At 36.7% G+C, this 19,902-nt stretch overlaps 1 protein-coding gene across 1 annotated transcript in view; it reads right to left on the bottom strand.

Moving 5' to 3' along the window:
* Positions 1 to 19,902, bottom strand: part of LOC112053257 (BMP-binding endothelial regulator protein-like) — an 87,042-nt gene that overhangs the window by 31,984 nt on the left and 35,156 nt on the right. Inside the window, exons 2-3 of the mRNA XM_052881797.1 lie at positions 17,019 to 17,196; positions 9,219 to 9,319 (exon numbers count right to left, since the gene is read on the bottom strand). Of these exons, the coding sequence (XP_052737757.1) occupies positions 9,219 to 9,319; positions 17,019 to 17,112 (195 nt within the window). The 5' untranslated portion in view covers positions 17,113 to 17,196. The remainder of the gene's footprint in view (positions 1 to 9,218; positions 9,320 to 17,018; positions 17,197 to 19,902) is intronic.

The raw sequence follows: 19,902 nt of genomic DNA, 5'->3' as shown, positions 1-19,902 counted from the left end.
ACCAGTTGTTCCTGAGATTAGCGCGTTCAAACAAACAAACTCTTCAGCTTTATAATATTAGTATAGATTAATTTTTACTAATGATTAACCAGCGATTGATCACGTCTTCATAGTGTTTCATTGGGTTTCTTCCATAGTTTAAGAAATTATGGGGTTGGCAGACTTTCGACACCTTTTTCACACCTTATAGCCTTATTTTTGTGATAAAGTTTTTCCCTATTATTCCATCTTCGTTTATACTAATCTATAAAACTAATTCAAGAGTTTACTAGTCTTGATAACCAAAATAATTTGTTGATAATAACTTCTTAATGTGTAGAATGGGTATACCTATTTTATACACTTTGATTTACTCGAAAATCCAGTAGCCGTCCACTGATGGACATTAGAATACTAATGAACGCCGTCACACCCGGTCTTTAGCCTTTACCCAGTCACTTTTTTACTTTTATTCCTGTTTTACCTACCATATATGAAATAATCAACAGCAACATAGCCACTTAGCGGTAAATGTAATAAGAAAAAGTTAGAAAGAAAGTCCGCGCTTCCTATAGGAAGAGATGAGTGGATTTACCGCGCTATTACAAAGTGTTTTAGCAGGCAAGTCTTTTTGAACATAATTAGATATTAATATTTTGGGATTGTTTAAATATAAAATAAAGTTCTACTCTGTGATAAAGACATCCGAATTGATGAAAAATGCACTAATAAATGTACCCTAACAGATGGAAGGCTTTTTATTCTTTGCAATTTTTTTAACAACTCTATTATTTAGAGGTCAATGATTCTAGTCAATGATTAAATTGATGCATAGGATAATATTACAGCGTACAAGTGTGAGCGCAAAAACAGCTGCACTCTCTATTCTCTTATTTCCATAGTTTGCGCACCATTGGCACAAGAGGCAAAGCATCCTGAAGTGCGATAAACAAAGGTCAAAGGTGATGAAGTTGGAGCGCAGTGGTATGAGCATTTCATGCGGAATTGCGATTACTTGGACAACCAGAGAAAACAACTTGTGGGAAGTCAAGAAGACGTCCCGGCAATATGACAATAAAAAGTTCCGGGTTATCGATCTCCCTCAATTCAGCCCTAACTGACAGGTTAAAACGATCATGGGAAGATTGCTCATTATTATACCCACATTTAGTAGTGACGTTACACCGACAAGATTATAGAGAAAAGTAGCGCAAGGTCGGTTTTCCGTTCTCTCCGAGGCACAATAGCGACATCCCAACTCCAGGCTGATTCTGAGAATTTCTTGGAAGAGAACTTTTAAATTGATAACCCTGCCCATGTGGACTGGCTTTAAAAAACCAGTAGGATTAATTATTTTTAACACACTGGCTATAGTATGGGTTTAATATCGATAAGGCTGTTACTTAAAACTCCTAAATGTCCTGGTAGTTTGTCATCTAAAAATTTAAAGTAAACAAAACGTTGCAATATAATCTAATATACAAGCGGCTAAAGCTTATTTGTCGCCGATAGGTATTGGTTGCTTACGTACCTGTACCAGACAATAGGCTGAAGTTGTCAAGTTGAATGAGTCAAAGCGAAGCTACACTGGTTCTACTAGTATAGTACTGTAAGTCAACTAATCTAGTAATTTCTCGCGATTTAATATCTTATACTGATTTAATTTCTTTACGATTTTATTTTATGTACTCGTACATTGTACATGTCGGAGACAGGTTGGGACGGAGGACCAAAGGTGGATTTAAAGGGCAAAACACTGTTATTCAATGAAAATCTGTCAGGTCTAACAGTTCCCGCCAAAAATGTCACCAATAAACCCTCGAATGGCAGAGAATAACCTTGAGTGTCTCGGACTTGTAATCGTTGTATGTAGGGTTTATTGGTTTGGGGAATTGTTAGAACTGACAGACTTTCATTCAATAATAGTGTTTTGTTCTTTATATTCGCTTATGATGTCAACCCATCTTCGACATCAGAAGTGGGATCAAGAACTTGTGCCCATATAGTAAACTAAGGTTTGTAGCGATAGCTTAGACTACTTATATCCCACTTCTGACACATTTCTCCGACATATAACTATTATTATATATTCATAAAGGTAAAGTTAGAATACGAGTAAAATATGTACGTAACTGTTCTGTAAGATTGCGCAACGCTACCAAGTACTGGAATTAAAAATATCATACATTTTATTTCCGTACTAATATAAATAAGCATGTAAATAAAGCGAAGGTTGAAACGTACTGAGCGATTTCTTAAAATATCTCCTTTTAATACGGTATGTAAGTACTCTTGAGTCCCCGGGCTCGAGGCAGGCGCGAGCCAGGCGGGTAGCACTATTATGGGTACTTGACCCAGCAATTTTCTTGTAACTATAAAGTATAATTTATGAGTTATTAATAGCCCGAACGGCTAAGGTAAAAATAGATCTTGGTGTAGACTATTTTCCTTTTCCTAGATAACTATAATCCGGATTCTCATTTATTTTGCAAAAAACTCATTTACAAATATTTTTTTCAAATTCGGAAACCGGTGTATCTACAATTCTCTAGTTGCTTTTTGGAGTCCTGAAGCTAGGTTAAAAATAAATTTTGATGTAGAATGAACAGGCTTTAGGCGTCCTTTTGTAGGCAATGAAGACAGACAAAGGCGATGAAACTTTTTTGATTTTAAATTGCAATCCTAATCCAATTCAGCATACAAAATAGGTACGTTTATAATATAGACTCTACACGCGTGACGTATAGTAAAGTATTGTTATTGTACACTCGGCTTAATCTCAGCGGATACTAACGAGCAGTCGAAGGCCGCGAGATGCTATCAACAGCTACTGAACTGCATAAAAAGGCTAAATGGTGTCCGCGGGGCACGGCCGTGCAATATCGATTTATTTTACGAATATATTTCAACGCTGTACTCGTATGTTACACCTCCATACCTCGGAGAGCACTTTAAGTCGTTGCTCCTATTCTTTATCATTCCGTTTCATCATCTTTATCGGGGGGGAAAGGTACACAATCTCCTGAGGGAGAGATCTGATTATTCGTTGTATCGTTGGGGTCCTGAGTTGCTGGAATTGCGTCCCCGCACTAGAAAGCGACGACGACATCAAGCGAGTCGCAGTTAATCAGTCAGTCGATTCACTAGATGCAGGCGGCAGGATCGTGAAGTTTGGAAGTTCAAACTAAAGGCCTATGTCCTGCAGTTTACGTCCATTGGCTAATATGATGATGAAGATGATGAAAAGCTCTTTTACTGCTTCTTGGGAGGTTCTGATATGACCTAAGAATGCACCGTGGCCTGATTTGCACTACGTCTGTTAAGAGGTAGGAGGTAGTGGCACAAGCTGCTACCTCCTAACATTGATAGGGTGGAAGATGAGCTTGAGCAGCCAAAACTCTCACTCGCTTCATGAAGTCCCTATGCATGGGACTAGAGAAGTTACCCTCTACCCTCTCTTAGCACCCTAAGTCTGCCAACTTGTTAAGTTAGGCGGGTTTAAGTTCATGTTCCTATACAGATAATCGATCGAATCGAATAAGAAGTCTGCCCATGCCCGTGGGCAATTAATAATAGTTTATTTTAGTAGCATGGGTTACTACACCACTGTCAAAATTATATCTAGCAGTTCCGGCACGATGAACCGTAGAAAAACAGGTTTCGCTTAAAAATAAGTCAAATTCCAGGTTATTCTATTTATAGATTGTTACGAGTATGTACTTGGAAACCAATTAAAAAGATACAATTATAATAACTACACTGCGTTTTGGACTAAGATTGCTGTCAAAAATATTTTCAATGATAGTTAATTATTTTAAAAAATCAAAATACCTTGGTACTTTCAGTAATCACATCGTGACGCGATAAATATTAAAAACTCCATCAACAGGATAGCGTCCCAGCGTTATGTGGCACGCGACAAAAAAGCCCATTAGGTAAGCAAATGTATATTTTAATACAGAATAAGCGATAAATCTCGCGATGGGCTTTCGAATTCCGCGCAAGTCATCCGACGAGGTGAGATCGGATGGGAAATACCACACACATATACGTACCAAGGTGTACAACCTTACTTACATACGAGATGTCGTGTCCGCGCCAACTATGCAAAGATAACGTATTTATTATATTTTTTTTACGTGTGATAAAACATACACGAATATTGAAATGCAAATTTGTGACGTATTCAATATTTGTTGTATTATACTCAAAGCGTGAGATTTATTAATTAGAAGAGAGAAGAAAAGAGTGTTGGAGATTTTACTAAACTGACGAAAAGATATTTGTGTTATGAAGGTCATAAAATTAAAAATGTTGATATATTCTACTGTCCATTAACACTAACTGCAATTGCTTCTACAGAAGCATTACAGTAGATTGCATTCCAACACAAAAAAAAATCAAGTTCCAGTCAATATGAAACCACCCTGAACAACAAAAAAAGTAATGATGTTGAATAGGAATCCCGCTTCATACAGTAGGAAAGGAAATAAATGCCATTGAAATGTTTATTAGTTCGACTCCGGCGTCCTGAATTCTTGCTCGATGGTATCCGAGAGGTTCCGCCTTGGCAGTTTTTGCGTGGAACGGGCGCCGACAAGCCATTGCCTTCAATGATGTACTTGGGTGTCTCGCACGTGGCTTGCTTACTTTATTTACTATGAGCTAAACTTCGACACCTGCATGAGACACCCTTAGTACGATACTGCGCAAATCAAGTTTCGATAGTTCGCAACAATCGAGTATATTTCGTAAGAACGTTTGTGCAAAATCTAATGTCGTTGTCTCTGTCTAATACCATATCATATATATAGAGACAATGTGAGAGAATTATTACGAATTGGAAAAACACGCGCCATCCTTCTAAGACAACCTTTATTTCGAAATTACACAATTTTTATAATTCACAGCAACTCAAGGTGCCAGCTGAAAATCAACGCTGTTTACCCAACATTTGCTTGGTACATGCAGCACAACGCTGAGCTGGAACCTTTCTCAAGGTTGTGCCAAACATGACATAATGATGCTTATACCACTATTGGTCTAGATTTGCACAAACGGTCGAGGCATCACTACCTTAGTGACAGGGGGTTATGTGTTGCACGATTTTAAAATAAACGTTATTCCTTTCTTTCTTTCTTTCAACAATCAAGCTTATTCTATGCAACTAGACTGTATTAGTTTCAAATTTATCATTCGAGACTACTTAGAGAGAGAGACACGAATTGAAAACTCAATATATTTATTGGTATTGTTATGAGACACCCTTATTACGAAATTGCGCAAATTAATCGACAGTTTGAAACAGTCGAGCTATTCTGTAGGGACGTCTGTGCTACTCAACAGCAGCAAATTCTTCATCAAGCTCTATCATAAAAATTTACCAGAGAATAACATGGAGCGTACAGCTATGTATTATATATTCTGCAGCACTTGTGACTATGAAATCATTAACGTTTGTAACTTAAAAAGTATGAGTACAAGACGAGGATTGTTCGGCTCATTTTACTTTATCTGATTTTGTATCGATACTCGAAAACCACAGACGCTTGCAAGACCTATACAATCTCGTACTTAGGGCACTGCTATTAATAACACAGTTCATAATCGTTTGTAACCATTGGTATACGAAATTATCACCCAAGATACACATACAAATGAAAATTCATAAAACTCTTTAAAATCTTGAAATCTTTAAAATCAAAGTTGAGATTAAATTGAGTCTATTTAGTTAGAAATAGGTTTGTTGGACTAGATTTAGAACAACGATTGCTGAGTTTCTTTGTAAAAAATATTTGGCATATTTTTAGTGTAGCCACTTTTCCTCCCAAGGGTCGTAATTACCGTAGGGAGTGGGTATGTCAAAAGTCCCGCATTGTAATAAATATCAAATTACCTTTATCGAAAGGTTGTCTGGCAGATATTGCTATAAGCAATAAGACCTTTGCACATACTTGTTTAAGTACTATGTTTTCTATTATTTTCTTTGTAATTGTTTTTCTTTTGTGCACTAAAGTATAAATAATAATACGCGGGGGCTTCCGCGGTAAAGCTATTATCATGCAATTATAATTATTCATTTATTTTATTTATGCAGTATTTTTTTCTTTGATATTAATTCAAGTTTTTCTTTGATGTTGCACTTTTTGATTCAAGTTACACTTTTTGAGCGTGGTGACCGATAAGAAAATATTTTTTTTTAACTGAATAAATGGGAAATACAAAAATAAATTCACTTAAATATAAAAAAAAATTAAAAAAAATTAAAATGTCTTTAAGTTGAGCTGGAATCGAACTCTGGTTTAATAACTTTAGCACCTTAGTTTCACACCACTTGGACAAGTGGTGTGAAACTGTGTTGTGTTGAGTCAGATAACATCGAAATGTGTTAACTTCATGCACGGCTTGGGCGTTAGGTTTATTTTCGTTACCGAATTTCTTGATTCCGTCGCCACATAAAAGCTATGCAATAGCTTAAAAATAAAGTCCCAGGACCATTCGTTATTGAGTCTTGTCTCTTAGCCGTCGAGCGACTGAAGTTTAAAGGTACGGTGTATCTTTCCTTTTAAATCAATGGTCATAACTAAACAATCACTATCACTGCCATATCATTTCGTCATGTTTATGTCTTGCCATACTTTCACATCCGCAGTCGAGTGCCGTTAATCGCTGTCCGCAGGATTGATTTTAATCCCAATGCAATTATGTAATTGAATTATTAGTTACTTCTCATATACTTGCGTGTGATATGTATACAGTGTAACTGTTATGAGTATGACCGATTAATTGAATACATTCAAGTACATGGTGTTTTAAAATCAAAATCAAAATCAAAAATCATTTATTTGAAGTAGGCTCAGTTTAAAAGCACTTTTGATACGTCAGTTGACTATAATTTGTAAAGATTCTACCACCGGTTCGGAACGCAGGTTCTGCTGAGAAGAAACCGGCAAGAAACTCAACAGTTGTTCTTTTTAAAAAATCATACAGTATTATAATTTACAATTAATGATAACATTACAATTTCTTATAGTTTTACTTTTTTTGTATGAAGGTGGAACTTGATCCAATGGCCTCCAAGCGCTTTTATCTTTAAGGAACTCATCAAGGTTGTAGTAACCTCGACTAAGTAAAAGTTTTAAAATTTCTAAAATCACTTATTATTCCTGTTGTGAGATTCGAGTGAGATTTATTAAATTTAAAAATACAGATAGGATCGCGAGATGGTCCCATGGTTTTTGGTTTAAGGACGCATGTATAAAGATTCTGTGAGATAATGATGCAATTTAAAATATTTCATTTTCAAAAACCTACTTTTGCATGTACAAACTATGAAAATTTATGTTCGTATGTATGTTGAAGACGGACGACGATAAAAAGTCGAGAAAACTGCTACAGTACTAAAGTCCGTTTCATGAAACAGGTCCCGTAGATGCTGCGCTAAAGTCATAATGGAGCTCAGTGTCATTTTGTAACAGCGGTCTTATTGTCATTTGTGTAAGGTGCTGTCAATTTTAGTTCAAGTTTTAGCCGCGGGACTTCTTTCATGAAAAGGACTCTACAAACTATGAAAATAAGTTAAAAAGACTAGGAAACTGCTACAGTACTGCAGTGCCGCACCTTGCAGTGTGCAATCTGTGGCAATCTGTGGTGCTAACTCCTGTGTCTGTATTTAACCGGTAGCCGTATCCTTTAGAGCTTAGAGTCTTTAGATCGAAATACACCGACTCTTCTTGACGCCAGAAATAGGCACCAGGATTTCTCTGGATGACCCTTGTCACAAAGAATGTTACTAATATTGTGTATCATTAACAAAATTAAGTTAAAAAATAGGTATATTATCGATAGTAGAGCAGATTTTATTAATGTATTTCTTTGCATACCATCATCGGTTAACCTGTGCAAACCACCGCAAGAACTCAGAAGGCCACTAATCAAATTACTACACATTGTCTAGGTGTGACCACAGCGCACGTGTGAGTTAGAATTATCATTCTGAACTTGGAGCGCGATAAATTTATTTACTGACAACCAGCGTTAGGAAGGCATACAAACTGCCTTTAAACTAAACTTGGAAAACAATTATTACCGCAGAGTAACTATAATGGCACTTTTTACATGCTTACTCACCAGACAAGCAATTGAACTGTTTGAAACAGACATTTCCGACTTAAATTGCTAAGTACCTCGACGTTAAAGCTAAACGCATTTAAAAGAAAAAGTTTTACGCAAATTAATCCGTAACAAGAATATTTAACTAGTTTTTAAACTGTTATAACACTCGTTGAGGTACTCAAACAAAAGTTCTTACAATCCAACAAGTTTTTTAATTCCGCGAAACGTTGCGAAACCTTTTCAAACAAGACTACACTTATTAACTTTTGTACACTTTGTATAATTTACCGTTGTCGTCCTTATTATTAAAATACGTCAATAAAAGTTCATTGTTGCTGTACAACATTGTAATACGGCGATTACTTGAATAAAATTAAACGGATCAGATAAATGTACGAGCATGACATGCAAGCATCTGGCTTTTGACACCTGATGTGTCGTGGTACATTTTTGTATAAAGCGAAATGAAAATTTAATTTATTACTTATTTCACACAACGCAACGTAGCATGTTTTATCTTGAACGATACGACGAGGAATTTTGGAAATATCGATTCACTAGGAGTACAGGGATAAAATATATAGCCTATAGCCTTTCTCGATAAATGGGCTATCTAACATTAAAATAATTTTTCAAATCGGACCAGTAGTTCCTGAGATTAGCGCGTTCAATCAAACACACAACCAAATAAACAAACTCTTTAGCTTTATAATATTAGTATTTTCATTCAAAGACCATACGAAAGTGTATACGTCACGAGGAACGGACAGGACGGCAACATGGTGTTTTACAAAATAAGACGATCTGTCGCCACTCGTTCCGTATACATCGACCTTAAAAATGGCGACCTAAGCCTCAAGAAAAGGCCGCGACTGCAACCGAATTTCTCGTAAAAAAGTCCAGTAAATAGTATAATACAAACATCTGATAATAAAGAACAATCCATACTTAATATTATAAATGTGAAAGTAAGTCTGTCTATCTGTATGTTATCTTTTCACGGCAAACGCTAAACCGATGAAGTTTGATGTAGAGATAAAATTGATATTGGAGCAAAACATAGGCTACTTTTTATCGCCCAATAAATCCAATTTAATGTTACATGAATAAAACTATTCGCATACCTTACAAATACACCGGAAGCAGCTACTCCAGTCCTGCTTGAGCTTTGAATCCTGGAGACGGACGACCTCGCCTTCGTTAGAGCACGGAGCACGGTCACCCTCTGCAACAATATAACATAAGTAACATAAATTTAACGCAAATTGTCGTGTAGAAACCTAAAGGGATGTGCATAATTATCCTCTTTCTAACAAGTTACTCGTAGCCCGCTTTCATCTTAGATTGCATAATCGCTTACCATCAGGTGAATTGTAGTCAAGGGCTAACTTGTAAAAATTAAAAAAAAACTTGGTATATAATATATAATTCGCTTTGTGCATTTGGCAGATTTTGTCTCTTATAAGAAAGCCTGAATTTTTGCCATGCCATAAATACCATGGAACTGTTTAAAAAATCGTTGTAGGTAGCACGGTTTACCCGGTGTGGGTACAAGTGGAATATAATGGCCTAATGGATACGGCCTGTAGAAATTAATAGCTTAGTTATATGGTTTAAAACTTGCAAGGTTGGTTTACTTTTTGAACGCTACTGAATATTTCAAAATTCCATTAACGTAATGATCCGAGAAGATGCGCGCTCGCGATTTTTTCCGCGGAGATGATACCACCGCGGTGCTGTCGCAGCCGGTTGATTTACCTTGATTAAAAGCCACGGATCCGCATTCTTACTAGCTACGTACCAAACACTCGGCGCCACCGGCCACCAAGTCCTGCGTAAATATTTTGGTAATTAATGTATGCCCGCCACAAACGCTACGAAAACACTCCACAGACTATAAATATTCGAAATATTTGCTCAAAATAATTTATGGAGTCTCATTTCGTCTGTACCTATAAGTATATATTTACATTAACATTCGTACAAGTCATATTACGAGTATGTTAAATAATATTTAATGTGGAGGTTCCTAACATAAAATATATGTTAAAGTTCTACATGCCACTCCAGTCCTCTGAGCAATGGGCGTGTTATTATACTGTCTTATGAACAGTGCCGTGATAGCCCAGTGGATATGACCTCTGCCTCCGATTCCAGAGAGCGTACGTTCTATTCCGATTCGGTGTATGCACATCCGACTTTTCAGTTATGTGTATTTTAAGAAATATCACGTGTCCCAAACGGTAAAGGAAAAACGTCGTGAGTAAAGCTGAGAATTTTCTTAATTCTCTGCGTGTGTGAAATCTGTCAATTCGCTTTGGGTCAGCGTGGTAGACTATTGGCCTATCCCCACTCATTGTGTGAAGAGACTCGTGCTCAACAGCGTGCCGAGTATGGTTGATAACACAGAACAGACAACGCTAAAAGCTAACACATTTAGCAAATTGATAATGATGATGAATGATGTACATTAAATTTAATAAGCATCCGTTATCATATACAGTGTATTCGGATAATCAAAAATAAGGATAATTGAGTGTTTAAAGAAAAGCTATTTATTTCTATTTATTTAATACTCTTTATTTGTACACTACAATAATTAAAAAAACAAACAACTTAAGAAGAAGTAGAATACAAAAGGCGGCCTTATCGCTTCGTTGTGATCTCTTCCAGGGAACCTTAGGCTTAGGAAATTAAATTAGTACAAATTACGGTAGGTGGCGTATACGTAATAATACTATGTCCGAGCTTCAGTCATATTGGAGTTTTAGCTTTAAAATGTTTCCTGGCGATTAGCAATATGTTATCATGTGCCATAAGCATTATTTAATACAAACGGTAACTTGTTTTTAATTTAAGCCTATTTATCCAAAATACTTATTAATCTCATGTAATTCCTGCTAAAAATTCACTTTAGCGGATATCTCTTCATTATACAATCACATTAGCCAATAAAATGAATACAAATTATTAATTGTTTGATCTACTTCATTCATCGTAAGTCAAACTAGGCTTAGTTCAAATAGTCGTACGAAGTCGCACGGTTGAAATGTCGTCTGTTGAGATACAAAAACAAAAAATAAACATATTGCATATGTTGAACTGGCAATCACGAAACACATGCAAACTTAATTTTTCAAAGTGCTAAAGTTTTCTATATAGTGAGTCTTGTAAGTACACCGACGTCACCACCACCACGCCAACTGCACAAGAGAAAAAAAGTTTGGCTGGTGGGAGGCTTCGGCCGTGGCTAGCTACCACCCTACCGACAAAGACGTACCGCTTAACGATTTAGCGTTCCGGTGCGATGTCGTGTAGAAACCGAAAGGAGAGAATGAAAAAAAAAACTCGTCGAAATTATTGTAAGCCTACAACTATTGTGCGAAATTTATAAGTTGCGTTACAAAAAAACGATTACGATACTATTACGAAATCATATGCACTTAGCCTTATTTCGTAAAATATTTTTGTTTCTCGATCAAGTTTTATTTACATTTTATAAGAGCCGTATCTCATAGCAACAAGCGGATTTCAAGGTTGACAAATAAATTAATAATATCGACGGATGGTAGTAAATCAAGGAAATGGACACTTAAAATTGTATAGACCTATTAATTTCTAATGGAAAATACAAGAGTAAATTAAAAATAATTTAATTTAAGGAATTTAAGAGATATATTTTGATATCTCTGAATTCCTTAAATTTAATGGATACAAACTAATAATTTCAACAAGTTGAAAATATGTAAGTTGGATGCAGTGGTCAGCACAAGGCTTATAGCTTTACGTCGAAACTGTACAAAATGGAAAATTCAAAATAAAATTGTATTGAACCTGTAATCGTAGTGAATCTTAGGGACGTACATTTTTGCATCTATGATTATACCTATGCTGTTTTTATATTGGCATTAAAAATATCACAGTCAACGATTATACCTCCCCCTTGATTTGAAATCGGTTAAAAATACAGCAGTAAATATATGAGAATACTTACTTGTAAATTTAACCTACCTACGGCAATGTAGTTACGCCACAACTGCTTTGACGTAGGTACATAAAACATTCCGCTATTATCGCAAACTTTAGATCAATAAATACGAGTATTTGTCCACCTGCACTTATCAGGAACTGGTATCAAAATTATTCCCCAACAACGTAAGCAATCAGAAGCAATAGATAAAATTGATTTGAACTTTGAACCTTTTACTGACACTTGCATCTAATTTCAACACGCTAGCCGCAATAAAACTAAATATAATCTACTAACATGAATGACATCATTGCAAGTTGTTATAAATATGCGATTTATTCTTATGAGAACATTATGATCATTATGATTATAATAATTGTCGATTGTAGAGTTCAAAAACTGATATTGATCGTTCGTCTCAATTGATAATGTTCCAGCTTGACCGACACGGCTATTCTCTAACGATGACACACGACAGACTTCACACACGTAAAGAATCAAGAAAATTCTCAGGTATGCAGGTTTCTCCACGATGTCTTTCCTTCACCGCTTGTACACGTTATATTTAATTTCTTAAAACAAACATAACTGGAAAGTTGGAGATGCATGCCTCGCACTGGATACGAACCCTTCGGAATCGGAGGCAGAGGTGATATCACTGGGGAGAGTGTATTGAAAATCTTGTGGTGTGTGCATTAAAATAAATGCATTTTTCCTTTCTTTCTTTCTCTTTTATTCTCTTATCCCAAAGCAATTTATGCTACCAAACTGATACCACACAACCATTCAGGTATGGATTTAAAAAACTATATCCAAATATATAAACGTTAGCACAATTCATCTACACCATCGCTAATCATCAAGTGATAAACCAAACGTCGAATGTCGAATAGAAAAATATCATAAAATATTAATACCTACTCATATGTACTCATAAATAAATGACGAAGACTATTAGGGTGCTTTTCCACCAGATATATGCTCAACAGCTATGCTGCGAAGATGTGAAATATACGCTACGGAAATATGTGACCGTTTCCACCGATAAGCCTAAGCTATGTAGCTGTGCGAGAAAGATGCGCAACTCGACCTACGAGTACGCGATATATCGATAGCAGGCATCCATAGCACGCATCCTTCCATATAAAAACATATCTTAGTTGAATCCGTTTCCACCAGTGCTAAGCCATTACCACCAATGAATATGATTGGTAGATATCAAACGCATAGCAACGTAGCATATCTCTGGTGGAAAAGCACCCTTACTATTATTTCTTGACTCATACTCTTATTTATTTACTCATATGACTTGTCATAGTGTGACACAAAAAAAATTGAGCAGCAGTTAGTCATGACAGCTTACATCCGCTCCCCACGGACTGGTAGCTATTGCGTATATAACTTTTCCTTTATGAGTGACGTTAACTAGCATTAAAAATATTTATGATAACAATCTTATCAATTACCCCAAACACGCCCAATATACAAGTGCTTCATAAATTAATTAACACCAGGGGTCTTAGCCAAGTGACACGTCGATTCTATTTCTACAAACGCTTCGAAAACTAACAAAATGTATGGGAATGACAGATTCGATCGACAACTTGATCTCGTGACTTGTCGATAGTGAATGTCATTCCAATGTTTTTTTTTAATTTTCGAAGCGTTAGCGTTGGTAGAAAGAGAATCGACGTACCACTTGGCTACAGGCCCAGGACTCTTTCACAACACTGCGTGTAGCATATCGCGTTCTTGAATCACTGGAATCAAATAGGCTCTTTCTACATTACGAGTAGGTACTTGCGGACTGAGAGCCTGCAATAGCAAGACCTCCCACATTTTATAAATGCTGAAAGTTTGTACAGATAAATACGTAATGAGAGATAACTACCTAGACCATGTGGCTTCAAGAGGTAGCATGTTTCAAGGGTATATTCAATTGTTTTCAAAAGTATAAAACTTAAAACTCAAAAGTATGTTTCAAAGTAGAAGGTATCAAACGTTCTACTCTACTTTCTAATATTAGGAGAAATTATATCGTCAGACACTTAGCTTCATGTTATACATTCGCTAAAGACCCTTAAAGTTCAATATTTAACGGAGTTTTTTTGAAGGGTTGCCGCGAAACTATGTGACTGGCAACTGAGTACATGATTCCTCTTAATCATATTATTCCAAGGAAAAAATATTAAAAAGAATTTGGTTTATGCCATAACTGTTAAAGATAGTAGTTTCTTGCTACTACTTGCCTATCATATTTACACGACAGAAGTATTGTGGCAAAAGCATGAAAAACTTTCAGTAGGTATTTATGTCGAAGGTCTAACTACTATATGTTCAGATCCTTAGTCTCTTTCTACATTACATTGCGTTGGTATTGAAACAGAAACTCGGTGTTGCTTACAAAACGGTATCGGCCCGATATCTGTACAATTATCCGTACAAGGTGCAGATTTACATAGCCACTGCAGTTGTTTCAATTAGACATCGATAGATACGGGGCAATAATCTAATGAAACAAGGTAAGTTAGGGATTATTTTGTTGCTGATTAAGTTGGAGTTCATAGACTTTATGTCTGACTAATGACTTCGCTGATAATTTAAAAGCAATGATAGCCAAGTGGATATGACCTCAGCCTCCGATTCCGGAGGGTGTGGGTTCGAATACGGTGCGGGGCATGCACCTCCAACTTTTGAGTTGTGTGCATTTTGAGAAATTAAATATCATGTCTCTCAAACGGCGAAGGAAAAAACATCGTCAGGAAACCTGCATACCTACCAGAGAATTTTCTTAATTATCTGCGTGTGTGAAGTCTGTCAATCCGCATTGGGCCAGCGTGGTAGACTATTGGCCTAACCCTTCTCATTCTGAGAGCAGACTCGAGCTCAGCAGTGAATATGCAGCCGAATATTGGTTGATAACATGTACATACTAATAATAAAAAGAGGTAAAGTTTGTGGTTTGTAATCTCTGGATCTACTGGAACTACTTGGAAATTTCTTTATCACTAGAAGGCCACGTTATTTGTATAGGCCATAGGTTATATTTTATCCCCATATTCTCACGGGAACGGGAACTACGCGGGTAAAACCGCGAGGCGTCGGCTAGATATTTCTAAAGATAACGAAAAGGAAATTGTTAAATAAGCGAATTTTTTGCCGATTATAATTAGTTAGAGAAAATAAATGTACAGACCTCAAACTTATTAGACTTTTAAAAATAAAAATGTCCGATGAATAATGTAAGTCCACGTGGCCACTAGTTAGCGCTTGCGTTCGTTAAACATCACATGTTATGCACTTTTTCATGTTTTATAAATATTGATTTATAGCGGTCGTATGTATTATTTATTTACTCGTTTCAAATAAACGCTTCGATATTAAGTATAATAATTAATTTGATTTATTACCTGAACACCTCAAGGCGATCGTTCTGAACACTTAGAAATACTTGTTCAATAGTGACAAAATCATAAACTACGGAGACTTACAACTTAATGCCTGTTTTCAGCGTAAATATTTTATTGCAAATATTTTGTATGAAAGAACTTACTGTAATTGTATATGTGTAGATACTTATTAGTATTATGTTTATTGTAGGTATATTCCTCATTATCAACCCATATTCGGCTCATTGCTGAGCTCGAGTTTCCTCTCAGAATGAGAGGGGTTAGGCCAATAGTACACCACGCTGGCCCAATGTGGATTGGCAGACTTCACACCCGCAGAGAATTCAGAAAATTCTTGGGTATGCAGGTTTCCTCACAATGTTTTACCTGGACCGTTTGAGACACGTGATATTTAATTTCTTAAAATGCACACAACTGAAAAGTTGGAGGTGCAAGCCCCGGACTGGATTCGAACCCACACCCTCCGAAATCGGAGGCAGAGGTTATAATCCACTGGGCTATCACGGCTCTCTTTATTTACCTCTATACATATATATTATATTATTTTTACTAATCTATTCTGTACTAGCGATTCTAATAATGACGGTCTTTAACAATAGCTTGGCAACTTCGCTCGTAACACTCTCGATGGTCCACGCGGGTCTGGCGGCGTGTAGTGATGAATGAAAAACCCACGACTGATTTGACCCACCTCACTTTCCCGCACGCACGATTTCACACCCACAGTCTTTCCCCCCGTCGCCCGCATATAATGGGAGTGACATTAATGAACTTGCCAGACTAGAACACTAATTGTTGCAGAATGAAACATTATCCCCTAAGTTCGTGGAGAGTCTAAGATTACACCCTCACTCCTTTAAGGAGATTTGACCCTATAATAAATTCCAATGATAATATATATATATGATATGATATATCTTGAAAAAGTGATATATAGGCTAAAAATTATTTTTCGAATTATCACTGTATTAAGTGGACTTTAAGATATGTGCTAATCACCAACAAGTGTCAGGCTACCTGGAATGCTCGAAAGCAAAATTCGGTGTGTAGGCGGTGCGTGGTCATTTACTCATTACCAATGGCATTGCGTGATCAAGCTAATGTTGGAATGCAATATGAAAAGGCAAGTGTTTATAGTTACTAACAAGACTGCTACTGTGAATTTCTTCCAAAGAACAAATATCCAATGCTTTCGTACTCCAAACGATAATCTGTATTTGACGGCCTCCGTGGTGCAGTGGTATGCGCGGTGTATTTACAAAACGAAGGTCTTGGGTGCGATCCCCGGCTGGACTTACTGAGATTTTCTTAATAGGTCTATTTCTGGCTGGTGGGAGGCTTCGGCCGTGGCTAGTTACCACCCTATCGGCATAGACGTACCGCCAAGCAATTTGGCGTTCCAAGCACGAGGCAAGCGACGGCGAGTGTTGTGGGCGGGCGTCGCATGGTCGTTACTCGCGTCGGCACACTCCGCTGCGCACCCCTCGCGTCACACCCTCGCGCCCAGCACCCCCGCGCAATTCCAGTTGCGACAAACTACTCACTGATAAAGCTGGCGACATCGGCTAGCACAGGGTCGGCGCAGACAGCGAGTAGCACGAGGCAAGCGACGGCGAGTGTTGTGGGCGGGCGTCGCATGGTCGTTACTCGCGGCGCCGGCGCACGCCGCTGCGCGCCCCTCGCATCACACCCCCGCGTCCCGCGACCCCCGCGCAACACCAGCTGCAACAAACAAACAACATATTAAATGTATACGTAAACAACAACAACACAAAATGTACTGGCTAGTAGTCAAAAGGAAAAAGAAAGAAAATTGAAGGCTTATTACTAATGCAAAGAACTACGGAATGTCCAGACTCTACACCTAAAGGTCTTGAGTTTTATTTCCGCCGCTGGACTATTGTCATAGCCACTGCACAGACTTTTGACTACTTAGGAACAGGAGCTGTGCAATATAAAAACGCGATTGGACCCGTTAAATAAATATTAAGATTCAAAACTTTATCAACAGCAGCCCGAAGTTAAGTGGGTGGTGTAAACAACCGCATCAAATAACCCTAACTCCGCCAACCAGCGTGCAACACAATGCAACCCAGTGATGAGACATCTCCCTTTCGCTACGCAACCTAAGTTGCAACGTCACTACAACGTAAACCAACCCAGCTACTCGTACTACGATTAGCTCATGACCACACTCACGTTCCCAACGGTGGCGGAATGCGAAATCATCCTAGAAACAGAACACTCACATTATTCTTATTATGTTTGTTTTTATTGTAAAACAAATGAACACTTGTAAACCGTATTTCGTTGAGCGAGTTTATACTCGAAATTAGTTGCAATGAGCTAACGGTTCGTAGTCGCTAGGTGGGAAATATTTATTCTGAAAATTGGGTTATACGCGGGTCTCAGCTGAAAATCAGCGTCAGGTTTGTGTATTTTTGCAATGTGCGGCATAAATGCTCTGTATACTCATTATCTTTGTTGTAAAATACAGTTATACATTACCTACGTACCTACGGTAAGAATCATACCTGTCTAATGTCTTTAAATATCTCTTAAATAAATACAAATGCGTTGTTCTTTTGTTTTTTATTATACTTTTAAGCCTATAATTGTATTAAACCCATTAAATTTTTAAAACAAAAAGTATCCTCTCCAAACTGTAACGTCCCTGAGGACGTTTATTACATCTTAGTGGAACGTGTCCGAAGTGGAACACAGTTTAAAGAGTTTATTGCAATAACTATTATATTAGAAAAGCTTAATAGTAATTTGCCTAAAGATAATAGCTATAAGTTATTTTAAGTTATAATTTATGTAGCCCTACGAGAGTGACTTTTGTGACTTACCTCTTTAAAAGAGAATAAAAGCAATATTCCGCCTTTGCACTCCATACAGATATACCCTTATTGGATTTTATTCCGTCCCTTTATCCAGTGGTGGATTTAGCAGTAGGTTTAGTAGGCTAGAGCCTAGGGCGGCAGATTTTAAGGGGCGGCAAATTTGACCCAAAAAACTTTCTCTTCTAGAAAAATTTTAATATTCCAGTCCTGTACATCATGTACAGTCTTACTAAACTATTAGAACTTGCAATTTTATTGACACAATTTAAGGTTTTAACTAATTAAGGGTTTAACTAATTGCATTGATTGCGAACTAGGATATCTATTTAATTACAGCTGTTCAACAGGGGCTGCAAAAATTCAATAGCCTACTGGCGGCAAATATGTAAATCTGCAACTGCCCTTATCTGTTAAGATATTGGAGCTTCTTACACATTTTGTACTGTTATGTTTAACGTAATATTGATACAAAAATTGGTTTATATGATGATGGTTTATCTTTAACGGTAATAATAGGTAATCTAAATTATAAATACTGATTGCCAAATTTCTTGATAACTTTACGCTTGTTTTGTCGTCAAGATTACAAGTCCTTGAAACTATGAAAACAAGTCAATGCACTAGAGATAGCGTTTTTACTAAACTAGTAGACGCTCGCGACTTTGTATCGCGATATTTTTGACGTGACAACGTCTTATAATTCAATGGCTGCAAACTCGAAAAAAGTTGACATCATGCGTCGTTCCCTCGCTCTAGGGTTGCCAACTTTTTTACAAGAAATAAAGTATATTCTGATCTATGAAGATTATTAAATAGTATTTTAGAAAAACGAACATTTTCTTTTGAAAAATGCAACCATTCCATCAGTATTTTCTTATGACGTTGTCACGTTCAATAATCATCATTAAAACGACTACACAGACAACCGACTTTTTATTATGCTAAACGTATAAACCTTCCTAAATTTCTCTATCTGTTGTTGAAAATCGCATGAAAATCCGTTGAATAGCTATTCGTACAAACGCGGGAGGTATTCTAGGGCTTGTAAAGAATAAAAAAAACAAATGTTTAAGGATATATAATATGGTGATTAGTGATGGCTTACGTCATAAAGTTAACTGTGTATTTACTAGGTTAACGTACAAAGGCTCATCTGAGCATTTCCTACGTTTGATCGGTAAGCACTATAATTTACCATGTTGTATTGTGAACGATTTGCTGTAGGCTATCCTATTCACTTTGAAGATATTTTATGTAATAAGCTCAAAGCAGATTGTACGAGATTTACCTTTCTAAATCCACTATTAAATGAACTATCTTGAGGATTTATCTTCTATATTGTTGTAAATCATTAATTTTATAGTCATAATTAATATTATGTGTATAAGTTTTAATCTAATATATTAAATTCTCGTATCGCAGTGTTTGTTACCATTTAATTAGACCGATTTTAATGAAATTTTGTGTATTATTTTGGGTTCTATCTGAGAATCAGTCAACATCTATTTTAGCCCAATTTTACCTAAATTTAACTAAAAAAATATTTTCTAAAAATAATGAATATGGCGAAACAACGTTTGCT

The sequence above is a fragment of the Bicyclus anynana genome, chromosome 5, assembly GCF_947172395.1.
Source record: "Bicyclus anynana chromosome 5, ilBicAnyn1.1, whole genome shotgun sequence".
NCBI lineage: Eukaryota > Metazoa > Arthropoda > Insecta > Lepidoptera > Nymphalidae > Bicyclus > Bicyclus anynana.
This window is presented reverse-complemented; position numbering and strand designations above follow the sequence as displayed.